Consider the following 17,343-nt stretch of genomic DNA (forward strand, 5'->3'; position numbering starts at 1 on the left):
TGAACAACTACTATGTGACAGAAATGATCTACAACCTGAAGCTTAAATTTGTAAATAAATGCCTTTTTTTCCTCCTGGGGATTATATTTTTATCAGGGAAAAGAAGCAATAGTTGTATAATTCTTGTACATACTATTTATATAGATAGATAGATACATGCATACATATATATATATAGTTTGTCAGAATTTCTTCATTAAATATATCACAAACACATTTCATGTTGTAAGATAATAATTGTGATGTAGGAATGTAGCACCATGGTGAGCAAGTTCAGTAAAGGGCAACTGCAACTATTTTAAGTTTTGAGAGCCGCAGAGCCTTCTTCAGAGCCCTTAACTGTGTGACTACCTATTTCCATGTCAGTAAGCACCAATACAGTAGCAGACAATAACTAATTGGTTGTGACTAACCCAATAAGATTCCATTATGACCACTGAAAATTGAATTTCATGTCAGTTTCAAGTGTCACTCATTTAAAATTGTAGAAACTCTTCAGTTCATAAACTAAAGCTAAATAATGTGCTATCTTGGTTTATATGTTAGAACTCCTTCTAGCCTAGTAATTGACTCTATTTTTCTTACCTTTTCTCTACTTTAGTAACCCAAGTTGTATAAATGGCTTATTTTCTATCCATAATTAAAAGGTGATTCTCAAATTGCCAATGATGGTGGCTGATAGGAATGATTGTATTTTTTTCCATAGTCATCTAGCAATGCATTGAGAATACTGAATACCAGGTAAAGACACTATTTCCTGCCCAGCAGATCTGTGCATGTTAGGAAAGGGGATTCCCAGAGAATACAAAGAAAGTAGGGAAGTATAATACCCATATAGCCCTGGGTGGCAAGGCCTCCTTCCTGTGGTCCTTCTGAGGTCTTGCCATGTCTGGATGCCATGTCTAGCCCTGAAAATGATCACAGTAGTCACTGTGGCTCCAAAACTCAGAGCAAGTTTCGAGTACCACTATGAGGAGAATTTCATTATATATATTTCTCCAGCTTTAAAAAGAATCAAATGAAGTTTGATAGATCTGAAATGATGACATTAAAAAAATAACCTCTGAACACAGGAGCCTGATTAAAGCAACTTACCCTGAAGTGTTTCAGAGACAAATTCATCTCTTCACATTCCACTTTGTCAAAATGATGCAGTACTGTGCTCTCCAGAGAAATTTAACAGTGAAGACATAAAATTCTGACTGTCAGAGTGGTGAGAAAGCAGGTTTTAAAAGATATGTGGGTGTTCATGTGAATTAAAGGTTATATGGCTCTCTTAAAAAATAAGACTTGCCAGAAAAACTTTTGCCCAATATCTGCATATTTCTCGTCATTTTTTTGTTTAAAAGTACAAAGAGGACCATTCTTTTGAAACAATGAACATAAAACTTAAGCAGGAAGGTATGCTTCACACAATCTCCTTTGTCTCAATGAATTAAGTATCTGCCATTCATTCTATCATTGGCCCACTGGCTTTGCTGAATTAGAGGTGAACACAGAATACTGGATGGAGCTGTGAATGTCTGATTGTAATCAGCACTAAGCAAAAATAAGCAAAAATGTCCTGAGCTCAGAAATTAAAAGTCCTTTCTACCATATTGATTAAATTCCAAAACTCCTTGTAAATCAGATACATAAAACAAAGTGATAATCCAGCTCAGAACCCTTCATTAAAACAACTCTGTAAGCTCACTAAAGAAAACCAAGGCCAGTCAAACCTTGTGGGATACCTTCGGTAAGGGAAACAAAACAACTGGCAGCAAGAGAGTAACAGCAAACATATATATTACAGTCTCCCATTGCAAAAGGCAATTGTTAATGCTCATGCAGCTCCATAGTATCACAAAAATCTGGATATTAATGACACCTTAAGTACTATTAGCTCTATTTTTCTTCAGTGCTTATCTTAGTAGGACAATTAAGAAATAATAGATTGATGAGAAAAAGCAGGTCAAATCTCTTGACTTAAAGTGGATCAATGTGCATGTTGGTAAGCAAGAGAATAGGCAGAGCAGAAATTCAGGATTACCTACAGGATCCAGAAATAAGTGACTTTGAAAAATCAGATGAAATTTTACATGTACTCAGGATTTTAAATATTGTTAATTTACATTGTTAATTCATTAAAGAAGTGTTTGCAAGCACTCCTATTATTTGTATCTATTTGGGCCCTAATTTTTGCTTGGATGGAAAGAATTCAGAGTGATATGTACTAAAAATAGAGACTGTAGAAAGCCCCAGCCCAAGGGAATATCTGAGTCTTGAAGGCTCAGCATTTAGTAGAACCTATAAATGTTTGCAAAGAGAATGGGTGCTTTGAAGGGACCAGTGAAGATCTAGCTGAGATCTTGGCTTAAAACAAGGAGATCAAGAAATGTTGTGCCTCAGGAAGGCAATTAGATGCAATGGTTCACAAGGAGAAGATACCCTCTGCTGAGAGGGAACCAAAAGTAGGGTAAGATAGGTAAAGAAAGGAATTACAATTGTTCAATATATTTCAAAGACCACCAACTGATCTCTACAGGACCTGAGGAGTGTTTTCAACTGTTCTGCTAAGGCACTGAGTTCTCTTAGAGACACAAAGAGTACTTGCAAATATACCTGGAATGTTTGAGGGTGAATCAAAACAAAACAAAAAAACTAAAAATCTTTAAAATAAATAAATCTGCATAAAGTTTCATGATCTTTCAGGCGGAAGAGGTGTGTAGAGGCAACATTTTACATTCTTAACATCTAAGAATCTAGATTCTAAAGTTCTAATATCTAGATTCTAAAAATCTAGAATCTAGGGTCAACAGAACCAACCAAGTCTTGAATATAAAACTTATAAATGATTTGTCTTAAAAATCAATTTGTAGGCAAATTGAAATTGCAATGACAAATTCCTTTATACATGTTAGAATGGCTATTATCATAAATAGTACAGATAAATGTCTTTTTATCTATGTAAGGAAAAGAGAAACTTCATTAACTATTAGGAAAATGTAAATTCATTACAGAAAACAGTGGAATAATAAAAGTTGATATACAGTCTAGTAAGCCCATTGCTAGGTAAAAATCAGAGAAATTGAAAACAATATGCTGAAGAGACATCTGAGCTCCCATGATCATTGAGGCCTCATTTACCATGGCCAAGTTATAGTAGCAAATGGCATCCACTGTTTGATCAATGGGTGAAGAAAGTGAGTTATGTATACACAATCAGATTAAAATGCAAACAATGGAATGCTATTCAGCCTAGAAAAAGGAGAAACTCTGTTACTTGAGACTAAAAGAATAAATGTAGGGGATATTATGTTAAATAAAATAACAGAATGGACAAATAGTATGTAATCTCAGTTATATATGAAATATTAAAAAAGGGGAACTAGGTGGGGCCCATGGGCTCACACCTGTAATCCCAGATAGTCTGGAGGCTGCCATCTGACGATGTGGGCTTGAAGCCAGCCAGGGCAGGAAAGTACATGAGACTCTTATCTACAATTGACCACCAAAAAAGTCAGAAGTGATACAAGTGACAAAGCACTAGCCTTGAAAGAAAAGCAAGGGGAAAAGCTCAAGGGCAGCACTCATGCCCTGAGTTCAGGCTACAGGACTGGCATTAAAAGAAAACCAAACTAGAGAATAAAAGCATAGTTACCAGAGCCTGGAAGAGGAGGATAAACAAGTAAAAGGGAAATGTCTATTAAAAGGCATAATAAAGAAGTTAAATATGGTAGTGTGTATGTGATATATAATCCTCTTACTCCAGAAATGGACATAAGAAGATCCTAAGATTGAGGCCAGCTCAGGCAAAGTTATCAACATCCCATCTCAAAAACAAAATTAAAGTCATATTCAAAGTCAAGTGCTTGTCGAGCAAGTGTGAGACTGTGGGTTCAATCCTGAATATATTTTTAAGTGCACAGTTTTAGTTAAATTTCCTTATTTTGTTTCTTTATTATTTCCTTCTTATTCTGAAGAAATGAGGAATTATATGTAATGATCTATTGTTCTATATAACAACTATAATAATCCATTGTATATTTCTACTTAAAAAGATTTTATATGCTTTCATAACAAAGAAACTCTAAGTATGTGGGTGGATGGAGTTAATTTGCATGATTTAATCATTCCACACTATAAATATATATATACACATATATATATATCAAAATGTCCCTTTGACCCCCACCAAACTTATATGATAATCAATTATCTTATATGATAATCAATTAAGACTAAACTTAGTAATAATTAGAGAAGCAATAGATTACTTTGCAGTCTAGAATATATTTTTTCAAATGAAAGTAAGCTTTTTTTACTTGTACAAGTATTTTCTACATCATAGTTTATCTTCCTCTAAGTTGAATTGAGTTAAAATTATCACATTTCCGCAAAAGTTGGAAGCTGAGGAGGTAGGAAGGAAGAATGTCTTGTGACTCCATCAGGAACTACTCAACAATCTAAATGACCAGTTCTGCTGTTAAAAACAATGTCCTTCTTTGTTCTGAACCTTTGACTAATGGGCAGAAATTTCTACTTTCTAGGTCTGCCCTGGACTTCAGTTATATAAATGGAAACTCCCAGACTCTTCCTGTCTCTATATTCCATTTAAAAAAATAAGAATGAGATGTGAATTCTCAAGGTGGTTGTGCCAGACTCCAGCAACAATCTCACTGTATAGATAACGTCTTAATCACACTCAGGTGACCCAGCCCTGAGTGATTCTATGTTTATTGATGTAGCTGAAAGAGCCATGAATACCTAACCAGAGTAATCTCACATCACAGGGTCAACTACATAACGTCTAGTCTTCATCAGCTATCACCACTGTCTGCAAGATAAAGCGCATGCTCAATATATACTGAACATAGACTTATCTCGAGCCATTCTCCATATCCTCATCTATTTGCAGTTTCCTGAACATATTCTACCTCCTAAGTTCTTCATATCTACTCTATTTACCCTTCCTGTTTCGCACTCCACTCACAGTGACTTTTTTAAGCTTAATTTTATTGTCAAGGTGAGATACAGAGGGATTACAGTCACCTACACAAGATAGTGAGTACATTTCTTGTTGAACTTGTTACCCCTCTCTTATTTTTCTCCCACTTTACCTGTTAAGAGTCAATTAGGGCATTACTTCTTCAGATAGTTTTTATAATTTCTGAACCCACTCTCCTATTAGTGCAGTCTAAGACAAATTCCCTCTATTTCTCTTTTCTCATAAAAATATACTAATTGAGGTATTTATTCTATGCTGCTTATACAGCAAGTCTACTTAACTGACTCTTGTCCAATCTGGGAGCTCTGTGAGATCAAAATGGACTCAAAATAAAAAATGTATTTGATGTGATCTCCTAGTAATCTTTAATTTCAATGTTCATACTATAAATGAATTCAGAGAGATTGAAGCAGTTCCAAGGATGTGAAAAGGTTTCTATGCCCTTGTTCTGTCCAGGTAATAACAATTCACTTCCAAGTGTCCATATTTCGGTGAGACTCAGGAATACTGAGGGCAGATGGGAGAAACACCACTGCCTCTCACTGCCCAACCCAAGACACTGTTATGGAAAGGGAGACATCATAGTTATGTACAGGAACCATATTTCAAGGTTAGGCGGGTTATAGTCTAGATCATGAGTGATGGAGAAAGCCCCAGGCTGCATTCATAGGAGCTAGTCAAAGTGAAGCAAGTCACAGTGATGAAGAATGATACTACTGAGTCCCTCCAACCTATGCCCATCTCCAGCCTCAAGCATACTACCCAGAAGACTTGCTATTCTCTGGGCCTCAGATTCTTCACAGAAAATCTGCATTAAGGATATACAGAATGAAAGTATGTCGTACTTCATGAATGAAAGTTATTGCTATGATTCAATATAGTCTCCAATTTTTAGGTGCCCATTTATTTACCAATATCTAGATAAACTAAAATCTAAAAAAATCATATATCACAAAGAACTAAATCAGCTTAGAAATTGATTGAAAATAAAAAAGTGCTATTTATGAGTACTACTCTGTGGTCGGAGGCACTGTGGTATATACATCAACTGAATTCTTTTTTGGGGGGGGTTCCAGTCGTGGGGCCTGAACTCTGGGCCTGGGCGCTGTCCCTCAGCTCTTCAGCTCAAGGATAGTGCTCTACCACTTGAGCCACAGGGCCACTTCCGGCTTTTTTTCTTTTTGCTTATGTGGTGCTGAGGAATCGAACCCAGGGCCTCAGGCATGCAAGGCAAGCACTCTACCACTGAGCCACCTTCCCAGCCCCCCAACTGAATTCTTACGACAAGTCTAAGGTAAATGCTGTTACCACCTTCATCATCATTATTTTATCATCATCCCAATAACACTAGAGAAAATAATAAGACACAAAGAGATTGGTTAACACAGATCACACAGCAGCAAATGGGAGAAACAGGATTCAAAGCAGGGACATCTATTCTGCCAGTCCAGACCCTTAACCACATAGCTCTCTTCCCCAGCGCCAGGCCCATGCTTCACACATAAAAGTAAATGCCATTGAATTGAATGGAGATACCCAAATTGGACTAAAAGGTGAAATAGGAGCCAATTAGCTGAGTTAGAAAGAAGGACTGTCTAGTCCAGTCATCCCTATGTGGTTATTAGACCAAACCAGAGCTGCAGCAGCTTTAGCTACCATGGAGATGGCTTATGGTGTGGAGATCAGAAAGTGCTAAGGAAGTCTGCAATCAACCACAGTTCTCTCCAGGATTCCAAACTTTCAGGGCACCTACTAGCATCAGTTCCACATGGATGGGGATTCTGGACAGCTTTGATCACTGATACAGCCTCAATGACTAAAAGAGTGGTTGGCATATAGTAGGTGCTTAATAACTACTTGCTAAAGGATAAAGAGAAGTATTCCATGGATGGGAAAAGATTACATGGAGTTAAGGCACATGCATGCTTTACACTGCAACAACCATTCAAGGCCTCTTCTATACCAACCATATACAGGATCAAGGAAGAAACACCAGAGACACCAAAAAAGTTGTCAGTTGCCCGGTCCTGCAGAGGGCCAGAGAAGGTATGTAGTGAGCAAACAAGAGACACTATAGCACAATGCTGCTTAGAATCCAAGCTCAGTAAACTTTTGTTCACTGAATGAATGCAAGTATTAGGTTGACCAATTCAAAGTGATTCTTAAAGAAATATCCTCAGGGCTTCTCTAATAAAGAATACAATGTACTTTCAGTCTAAAATTTCAAAAATAAAATATGATTATATGTTCCCAATTAAATGTTTTTGAAGAAAATTTAAAGATATGTCAAAGATTTGTACAGTCTGGAAGGCAATGTATTTCCAAGTTATAGGTGCATCAGAATTGCCCTCAAAATTGTGTTCAAGGTCCAGCCACCAAGTGGCTTATTTATGCCTATTCTAACCATTCAGAAAGCTGAGATCTGAAAAATCATAGTTAGAAGCCAGCCCAGGGAAGAGACTTCATCTCTAATAGAATCACAAAAGGCTGGACTAGAAATGTGGCTCAAGTGGTAGAGGACCAGCTGTGAGCAAGCAAGCTGAGTAAGTATAGGACCTTGAGTTAAAACCCCCATATCAGCAGGGAAAAGAAATTTCCGCAAGAAAAAAAAACAAATAGGCCCTCACATTTATCTGACAGCCTGACGGATACAGTTGCAAAGATGCCATCTTTTCTTCCTCATCTAGCACAGCATCTCTTAGAACTCATAGTGCTGTCTGAGTATACTGGAAAATATGACAGACCCTACTTCTGCTATCTAATGAGAAGCGGCAACGCAAGCTGAAAAACAGTGAGGAATTTGGGCTCTACAATGAATTTAAATGGAACTGTGTGGGGTGCCTGCAGTTTGTCATCTCAACAGCCTGCCTTCAGAAACCCCAGAACTAGGCTACCTTGATTCAGTATGACAGCTATGGTGCAATAAAGCAGAATCCTAAAAATAAAACATGCATAATTCATCTTCCACACTGGGCATGAAAAATAGGACGATGCCTAAATGCTACCAAAATGATGTCCCTTGATATCCACTCACATTACAGTGGGCATTATGAAGGAAGCCCAGGCAGAACTACTAAATCAAAGAACACACTTGTGTACTGGATTTTCTTTTCTTACACTCTTGACTTCACAAAAACATATCTTTTTTGCCTTACTCTAGATAAATATTGAAAATGTGTTCTTCAAAAAGGTTATGTAAATGTATCATCACCACACAATGTCAGTGCCTTTTAGAAGGCTCTGAGACTGTTATAAGAATAAAAAGGCAAAAAAGATTGGCTGATCACTGGAAAATTTGTTAAGTGTTGAACAATCCAGTGCTCAGAATGGTATATTACAACTTTCTTTAATGGAAATATTATCAAAGTAAGATTCCTGCAATAAAATTAAGTAGGAATGTTGGCATAAGCAGTAACAGCAGAAGCTAGCATGCTAAAATTTGTCAGTAACTCATAATTTTGCCAATGTGTATGTAACAGATATCTGGGCTAAAAGAAGCAACATATAGAGATGTTAATTCCACTGCTCAATAGCTAGGTTATACAAGATAACTTTTATAACCACTCTGAGCCCCAGAATTTCCCTATTCAAAACAACAGTAATATCTGTTAGAATTGTTTTGAAGTAGAATGGACAAAGACAGCAAAATTAGTGTGGAGCAGAGTCTCATGGCTCACACTTGCAAACTTAGCTACTCAAAAGGTATGGTCCAAAGCCAGCTGGGGAAGAAAAGCCTGAGAGTCCATCTCTAACCAGAAAATGCTGAGGCATGATTCAATTGGTAGAGCACAGCAGAGCCTGCAAGAGGCACCTGACTTCAAGCCCAAGTACCAGAAAAAAAAATTATAGGCTTATGTAGTATATAACAGTGAACTTCATACATATTTTGTTTAAGATTTTGCTGACCTTACAGCAAAAACAAATTATTTTTTTAAAAAATCCAGATAATGTATTTTATGTTTGAACCTCTTCACAGATATGCACAGTATGAGAATCTGCACCAAGGATGATTGCTACATTTAATATTGCTGTATACTATCTAAATACTCATGAACTTGCCATTTCAAAGTGGACCCTTCTCATTTTCTAGGGTAACTTTGGATATCTTAGTGGTATTCATGTAATACTGGTTAACTTACCAACTTCAAATATATCTTTGGTATTCAAAGCTAATCACTTAGAATTAATTGTTAGACCACCAGGATCTCATCCCAGAGTCACTGGGCTAATGAGTGTGATGATCAGACCACCCATATTAGCTTGACCATTTAACAGCATCTCTGAAGATTGGCTACATATGGAAGGTCTTCAAGATACCTTAGTTCAACTCACTTTTCAGCCTTAGAATGGTGTGGAAGAATTCAATAGAAACAGAACTTAGAATTTGAGTTTTAATCTTTTGTTGGGCTAGTGGGGTTTTTTGTTTGTTTTTTCTTGGGGGGGGGGAGTTTGCTGGTTGTGGGGCCTGATCTCTGGGCCTGGGCACTGTCCCTCAGCTCTTCAGCTAAGGCTAGCACTCTACTACTTGAGGCACAGGGCAACTTCCAGGTTTTTTTCTGCTTATGTGATTCTGAGGAATTGAACCCAGGGCCTCATGCATGCAAGGCAAGCACTCTACCACTGAGCCACCTTCCCAGCCCCTAGGCTAGTGATTTCTGCACAATGCTGTGTTACTCTTCTATAATACCATGTCCTGACAGTGAATGATCACAGTGATATAATCAGGAGGGTACACAACCTATACTCTATAGCATGCTGTGTAGCTAGAGTTTTTTTATTTTTAATATCATGTTTTATATTTTGTATCTTATCATATATACATTATTCTAACCTGTTATGAGATTTTACTATAAAGCTATAAGAGGTTGTGTTAGATGACTTTGCCCAACTGTAAGCTAATGTAAGTGTTTCTGTAAAATACCTGATCATATTTAAGATAGCTTGAACTAAGTTGTGATATTTGGTAAGTTTGTATATTGGATGTATTTTCAACTTCTGATATTTATCAACATTGTAAATCAAAGCCTTCTGTAATAAAAAGATTCTTTTATCTTCAAACTGAATCAACAGAGCTTCACCTGAGAGATAGAGGGCAAGAGAATCATTCAGATCACAGTGTTTGATTTTCTCTTGAATCTCCCTTTGCATCTCATGCATCCCTCTTGTCTGCAGGCAATCTGTGTGACTTCAAGCAAGGCACCTAAATACTCACTCTTTGGATCTCAATTTCCATGTCTATTATATATCTGTCAGAGTCCCAGGCTCTATGACACCTGGATACACCTCTAGAATTTTAGTAAGAATTTTAGTAATGAGATAAAGGAAACAAAGTTCTTAGAACAGAATGGTGCCTGGTATAAAGAAACATTGAGGAAGTCCCAGCTATGGCTGAAGTCATTTTCCCACTGAGAAAGGAGCCTGCATCTGTGTGCAGTCTTAGACACACATATGATAGATAGATAGATAGATAGATAGATAGATAGATAGATAGATAGATAGATAGATAGATAGATAGATAGAGCTATAATGGATATATAGATGTAGATACAGATACATAGATATCTATATACCTGTATGGATATAGATATAGAAAGATATACAGATATAGACGCATAGATATCTATATAGATCTATGTATATATAGATAGATAGATCATTTGAAACAGATATAGAACATTTGAAACAGATTACTTAAAAGATTTACTAGCTATTCCTCTCCCTTTTTTTTTAAAAGTTGTATTTCAAGACTAAGCCACAGCACCAGAGAAACACATACCTAAACCAAATCCTATTATTTGTCAGAAAACCCATTGTCAAATTGCACTACAGAGTAATGCCAGCAGACCACACTGATGATGGGCTTCACAAGAATAAGCTCTATAAACATCATTATGTGTGTTGTAGAGATGCTTCCAAAACAAATTTTATTACTGTCACAAGTTTTATCACTGTCTCATTAAGAGAACCTCCAGGAGAAATTCTAGTTTGAATGTAACACTGAAAAGGATAGTGCTTCTAAGTCCTAGAGAAGAGAAGCAAATACAGACTAATTACTTAAGTATTAGTGACACAGGTTGAGAATGCATCCCTACAGTTATTTGACTTATAAAGTGCCTACCATGTGCCCAATTCTTTACTAGGACCCTGAAATAGCAAATACAATAAAGAATACAAAAAATATCTCTGCTTCCTTACACCTGGATTATAGAGAAAAGGAAAAGATGATTAGACAATGATTACAATGCAGATATGTATAATGTGATAATAGGGAATGAGCCAGAAAGAGAATCCAGGTTACTAGATAAGATCTATTACCTTGTTGGGTTGACAGAACAGTCCAAATAAAGCTAAGCTCAAACTACGAGACCAATTTTATGGTCCAAGAAGGAAAAAGAAACACATTCTTGGGGAAATTTGGATAAAAAAGTCACAGAGCAAAAAAAGGTTATAAATAAGTAGACAGAAAGAGCTACTGAGATTGTAAGATTATCCATATCAGAACTAGAGCTAGTCTATTTGCACACTTTGCTTACTAGTATAATAATCTGTATGTATATAATTGTATTGAGTGTTCAGAAATACATGTTTCTTAGGTTCCTGATAAGACTTGGCTTTATAAGCAAATAACTAAATGGGAGGAGGTATCAAAGAGAAACAAAAATAAAATAAAAGAAAAACAAATGAAGATATAGAAATGTGATATAACTTTACAGATTTAATCCATCATATTGAGTCCAATTACTTTTGGCCCTGTTGCTTCCTTTCCATCACCATTTGGAGGTGAATGGGAAGGCCATATTGAGATTCTACTCCCCCTCCTTCAAATTCAAATCTTTATTCTAAATCTTTACTCTGGAGATTGAGAACAAAGAAATAATTATCTAAGAGGAATACTGGTAACAAGATTGTGAACTTAATTAAGCAATCAGAAGACTAGAGATTTAGTCATGGATTTTTTATGAAAAAAAATGATCTCTAGGGATTGAAGGCTAAACAATGTTTGCCCAGTGATCACTGAGCCACTCATTCCAACTCAACTCCATATGGTTGGTATTTCATGAGGTTAGTGTAGTAACAAAACTAGTCCAATCTTTGAGTCAGTGGGGTTTTCCATGTACCAACTACCAGCCATCCTGATGAGGGAGACAGTATTGTCTTTTCAAGTGGAAGAAACTGAGAGAGGAAAAACATTGCAACATTTCCAGATAACATGGCTGGTGAATTCAGAGCCAGGCAATCCAGCTCCAGAGCTCATGATCTTAATTGCTACTTGGAATTTTTCCCAACATCCTAAGAAAGCTCAAAGAAAATGTTACAGTACTCTGCCTCAAGCTATACCACTTTCTCTTCTCTGTATCCTTTATGACATGAAAGTAAAGAAAAATAACTCAGGAGAGGACCTCTGTCCTACTGAGCCAGGAGAGCTCCATGAACACCTGTGTAACCAATGCCTGTCCCAATGAGCTATCACTCATGCATGGCACTGTTGGGATAATCAGGTACATACTCACCTAAGTCCACTGGTTAACAGGACTTCTGCTTCTGAAATATTCTGGGCCATTTACCAGCTATGACAATTGGTGCCAGTGACTTTGCATCAATAAGCCTCAGTTTTCTAAATGCTAAATGAAAACAGTAATAATGCTTACCTCAGACCATCACTGTGAAAACTTTAGGAGCCCATGCATACATGAACTCTACAAGCCCATTATTCAGTGATGTGCTTAGCAGTGAGTGCTTTTCCCAAGATTAGATTAAATGTTCAAGGGGCTTTCTAACATTGGCATGCTTTATGAATCTGAGACATCAAAACATCACTGTGAATCTAGAGCACTTAGACATGAACCAGAATAAGGAAAGAATGTCCTATATAAATAATTGGTATGTCAAGCAGTACCCATTCTAAAACTAGATTATAATCCCAAAGCCAATGGTAAAGTGGCATTTTCTCTAGAAGCTCCAAGAGCTTTAACTCACCCATCCCAGGAAATCTCACTGAAATGCTAATTGTGTAATTCTGTGTGTGTGTGTGTGTGTGTGTGTGTGTGTGTGTGTGTGTGTGTGAGTTCTGGAGCTTGAACTCAGGGCCTGGGCACTGTCTCTGAGCTTCTTTGGCTCAAGGCTAGCACTCTACCACTTGAACTCCAACTTTTTTTTTAACTCCACTTGAAGGTCCTGCTTTTTGGGTGGTTAATTAGAGATAAAAGTCTCATGGTCTTTCCTGCCCAGGCTGGCTTTAAACCATGATCCTCAGACCTCAGCCTCCTGAGCAGCTAGGATTACAAGCATGAGCCACCAGCAACAAGCAAAAGACTAAATTTTAGGGTGATGAGAACCTTTTGAGCACCTTGTGCCCACCTGTAACATTTGTAACTTCTATGGTCATTGTGCTTTCAACACAAGCAACCGACTCCCTGGATTTTGGATGCCAATCTTGGCATAGCTTCAACATTCACAGAATGTGTTTTATGTGGCATAGTCACCACCACAGACCAATGCCATCACTTTGATCTGCCTTCTGTAACTGCTGCATACCTTACAACCTACCAAAACCTGTATCTCCCAAGAGAGAGTCTCAGAAATCAAGCTCCAAAGCCATTGTCTTGAAGCTTGACCAAACACCATATGGCAAGTCAATATGTACACTGAGTGCCAAATATTCTTGCTTCCATTCTCTAATTTGCTAAGTAAAGGGGTTAAATACTAGGGAAAGAGAATCAAAGTGATGGAATAGAACATAGTCTGGCTGTTGGCCTCCTAAAAAGACCCTGTGTAGTGTAAATAGATAACTTACTTCAATCTTAATTGTAAAATAAAACTTCCAAAGAAGGGAATTCTGTGTCCATAGTAACCTATAATAAGACTCCTGACTGCCAGCAAATTCTGTGACTCCACCCTGTCTTCCTCTCTGCATCATGCCAATTGCCATGGGCTGTAATTAGATTTAATAAACCGCTGGGAAGTGCAGCGAGGAAATGAAGAGCAAAGATGATACACTGTGGGCTCATTCTTGCATGTCCAGTGCAGAGTTTCGCTGGAACTCACACCCTCCCCGGCTGGGAAAATAAAAGAATGCCAAGAGAATGGAAAGACTCGCACTTGCTGCTGCTCTCCAAACGTGGGTGGAGAAAAATCACTTAGGAAAAAAAAAAGGAGTAAAGGAAAAGGGAAAATGAACCCAAATCCCCAACAGCTGCCAAAGAAAGGAACGTGGGAATGAATCTGTTACCTTGGATGAACTCTGATTGCCTGCTCACAGACGGCAGGGTCCTGTTGAGCCCCAGGATTCTGTCCAGGTGGAAGGCAAACACCTCACTCATGTCCAAGGGCTGCTTGAGTAGCGCGCAGGGGCTAGGCCCGCAATGGCGTACTGAGTCTGGGGTGCTCCCTTTCAGCACCAGCAGGTGGGCTCCGCTCTTGGAGGACACTGGCTGGAGGCCCGCCACCACGCCGTCCGCCAGCAAGCGCATCCTGAGGATGTCATCTTTGCTCAGCCACGAGGGGGCACTCTCGCTGTAGATCCTGATGTTACTCTCCCTGGTCTCGGGTAGGTGCAAATTTGCGCCTACAGATCGGACTCCAGGACCTCGCACCAAACTCCAGGGTCGCTCTCTGACCTTGGCTAGGTGACCTTCCCAAGAATACCCAGGCATTTCAGCATAGGCTGCCCTTGCAGCTTCTTGCGGCCGAAGGGACGGTCCACCCCATTTCTCCGGTGCGAGGACCACAGAGGCCACCGCATACTTCTTCCTGCGCTTAGGTTTCACCGTGCCACGGATATTGGCCGGCTTGCTGCGCTTGGAGCGTAGGGTAATGTACACCACGTTGGGTTGCAGGGTGGTCCCATTGTCCTGTGACTCCGGTGGGGCCAGAGTCCCATCCAGGGGGATCTCAGCGAAGGAGGCCTGGGCCTTGTCAAGGCTGTGAGGCCGCTGCCTTTCAGCGGCCTGCCCCTGCTGGATGGAGGCTCGGCCCACCTGGCTCACCAGGAAACCCAGGTAGATGGCACAGGCAGTGCCCAGCAGGAGGTTCCGGCGGGTCCTGGGTCGCCGGCTGCTCCAGAGTTTCCGCAGCCTCGGGCCGCACAGGGAGCAGAAGAGCCAGTTTATGAGTGGCCCTGGCTTGTCTGGACAGGTCATTTCTCTGCCGCATCCGCATGTTGAACCGAGTTTAAAGTCTGCAGTTGGCTCCTGCTGGCATGATGCATGGTTTCCTGAATTCAGCGATAGTGTCCTCTCCAGGGGGGCAGAGGTGGAAGGCAAGGGTTGGTGACCTGAGCTGGGAATGTTTTTGACACCAACCACAACAAACCTTGTAAGTTCTTATCTGCCTTCCCAAGGAGAAAGGAGGGCTGGTTCTGGAATGAATGGAAACAGTTTACTGAGTCACCATCTCAAACCATTTCGTTTCCCCTGCCAGGGAAAGAAGATATTAACCCTTGCCTGCCATAAATAGCACCACCCAACTGGACATAAAGTTGAAAAACCCAAAATAAAACAGATATGTAGGCTAGGTTATCAGTTTAAAGTCGTGAAAACAAACCACACTCTCTCACACACACATTTTTAAAAATAAGGGTTTTGTGACTTCCATCCAGAATCATCTCATTTGATTCTGAAGCAAAGCATTAAAATTTAATCAACCTGAATTTTCCTTTCCACAATTCAGAAATAACTTAGGACAAGAAATAGAGCATCTTTTAACAACTTACAGCTATCCCACATTATTTTTACATTATCTGAGCAAAAGTACCAAGAATCAGCGTTAAATTCAGAGCCATATTCTCTGAATTTAATGTTACAGACTTCTTTCACAATATGTTCCATTATCTTACACTAACTTTGTGAAATATAAAGCCATAAATTATAGTACTTGGAAGCTCCGACATTCTTTCAAAATCTCTCTCCATTCTTTCAATATCTTTCTGTCTCTCTTTGTCTCTGTCTCTCTCTCTCTCTTTCTCTCTCTCTCTCTCTCACACACACACATAATCCAACTCTCTTTTATTTCTTTCTTTCCACTAAAGTCAGCTTAAAGAAACAAACCTCCAGCTGCATTTTTTTTTTCACATCATTAAGTAGCAGAAGAAGAGCATAAGCGACCTTACTTACAGAGCGGGCCCCACGCTTGGCTCGGGAAGAATGTGATCCTGACTCTAATGCAAGGAACTTTTGAAGGCTGAGGCATGTAAGTAGAACATATTTTTCATGGTCAAGAGTTCCACAGTGCAAACATTTCAGCTCAGCTTTAAAAGTTCCCTTCCAGTGATGAAAAAGTAAAATGCTTGCTTGTAAACTGGCAAGTGCATACTTTTCAGACATATTAGAGATATTTTTAATGATGATTTAAAAACTAAACTTTAATTTGCAATTCTGAAAAAGCAAATGCCATAGAGAATCTGTTTTCATTCAAACAACTTTCTGCCTGTTTTTAACCCCTGGGAGCCCTCTAGTGTCCCATTTGCAAACACACAGAGAAATATCCATCTTCTGTTATTATAAAGGATCTAGAGTGCTTGCCTAGCTTGATGAGGATGAGTTCCAAAATAAATAATTTGTAAAATGAGAGATGACTTCACTCCTCCACCCATTCCAAGTACATGGCGTCCCAGAACCTACTTACCATCCTGGTCATTTGCAGAGTGACACTGGTCTCCCATCCATTCTGACAAGAGAAGGCCTGCCTAGAAGTAGAGCAAAAGCTAAGAAAGGGTTAGTTCATGTGAGGAGGAAAATGCAGCCACAGTGAGATAAGAGACACAGAGATAGCAAACGACATTTACAGTCACACAGGGCAGCAGTTCATAAAAAGCAGGCGCAGGTCCTCTCTGATTGGAGGTTTTTAAAAAACAGGTTAGTGATTGGCCTAGGTTGTTTGCATGTCCTGGCACAAAGGCAGGAGCTGATGACCTTGGGGTCTCACTCAGCTTATTCTAACTTCCACTGCAAATAGAGTCAAGAGGCCAGATGGTTCCAAAGGGACAAGTCTCCCCCATTAGGAAAGAAGGTTCTGATACTGAGAGATGGATAAGAAATTAGAATATGATGTATAATCCTTATAATACTATATTTAACAATGCAAAAAATAGTCAGGAATTGGAAATCTATGTATAAGAAGGAAATAAACATTCAAGTGGTGACATGCCAAAAGTTATAATGGGACTGTTACTTCAGACTCAAACTTAGCCCTCTCATTGTCTTTAAAATTCTGTCACACCGTGGAAAGGAGTTTAAAGTTGACAGAAGCCTAGAAGTACCAGTAGGCTTGAACTAAACTGTGACAATTTGGATATCAAATCTTTGTCCTCCAACATTCGGAGCACATGCTGCCACATTCTATCTATTTCTAGACGGCAA

General features: G+C 38.9%; 1 protein-coding gene across 1 annotated transcript in view; it reads right to left on the minus strand.

The window, feature by feature from the left end:
- The window catches only part of Fam198b (family with sequence similarity 198, member B), a 52,499-nt gene extending 35,812 nt beyond the window's left edge, over positions 1 to 16,687 (minus strand). Inside the window, exons 1-2 of the mRNA XM_013029832.1 lie at positions 16,610 to 16,687; positions 14,217 to 15,344 (exon numbers count right to left, since the gene is read on the minus strand). Of these exons, the coding sequence (XP_012885286.1) occupies positions 14,217 to 15,126 (910 nt within the window). The 5' untranslated portion in view covers positions 15,127 to 15,344; positions 16,610 to 16,687. The remainder of the gene's footprint in view (positions 1 to 14,216; positions 15,345 to 16,609) is intronic.
- Positions 16,688 to 17,343: the final 656 nt, after the last annotated feature.

This window comes from Dipodomys ordii, unplaced genomic scaffold (assembly GCF_000151885.1).
Source record: "Dipodomys ordii isolate 6190 unplaced genomic scaffold, Dord_2.0 Scaffold123, whole genome shotgun sequence".
In the NCBI taxonomy this organism is placed as follows: Eukaryota; Metazoa; Chordata; class Mammalia; order Rodentia; family Heteromyidae; genus Dipodomys; species Dipodomys ordii.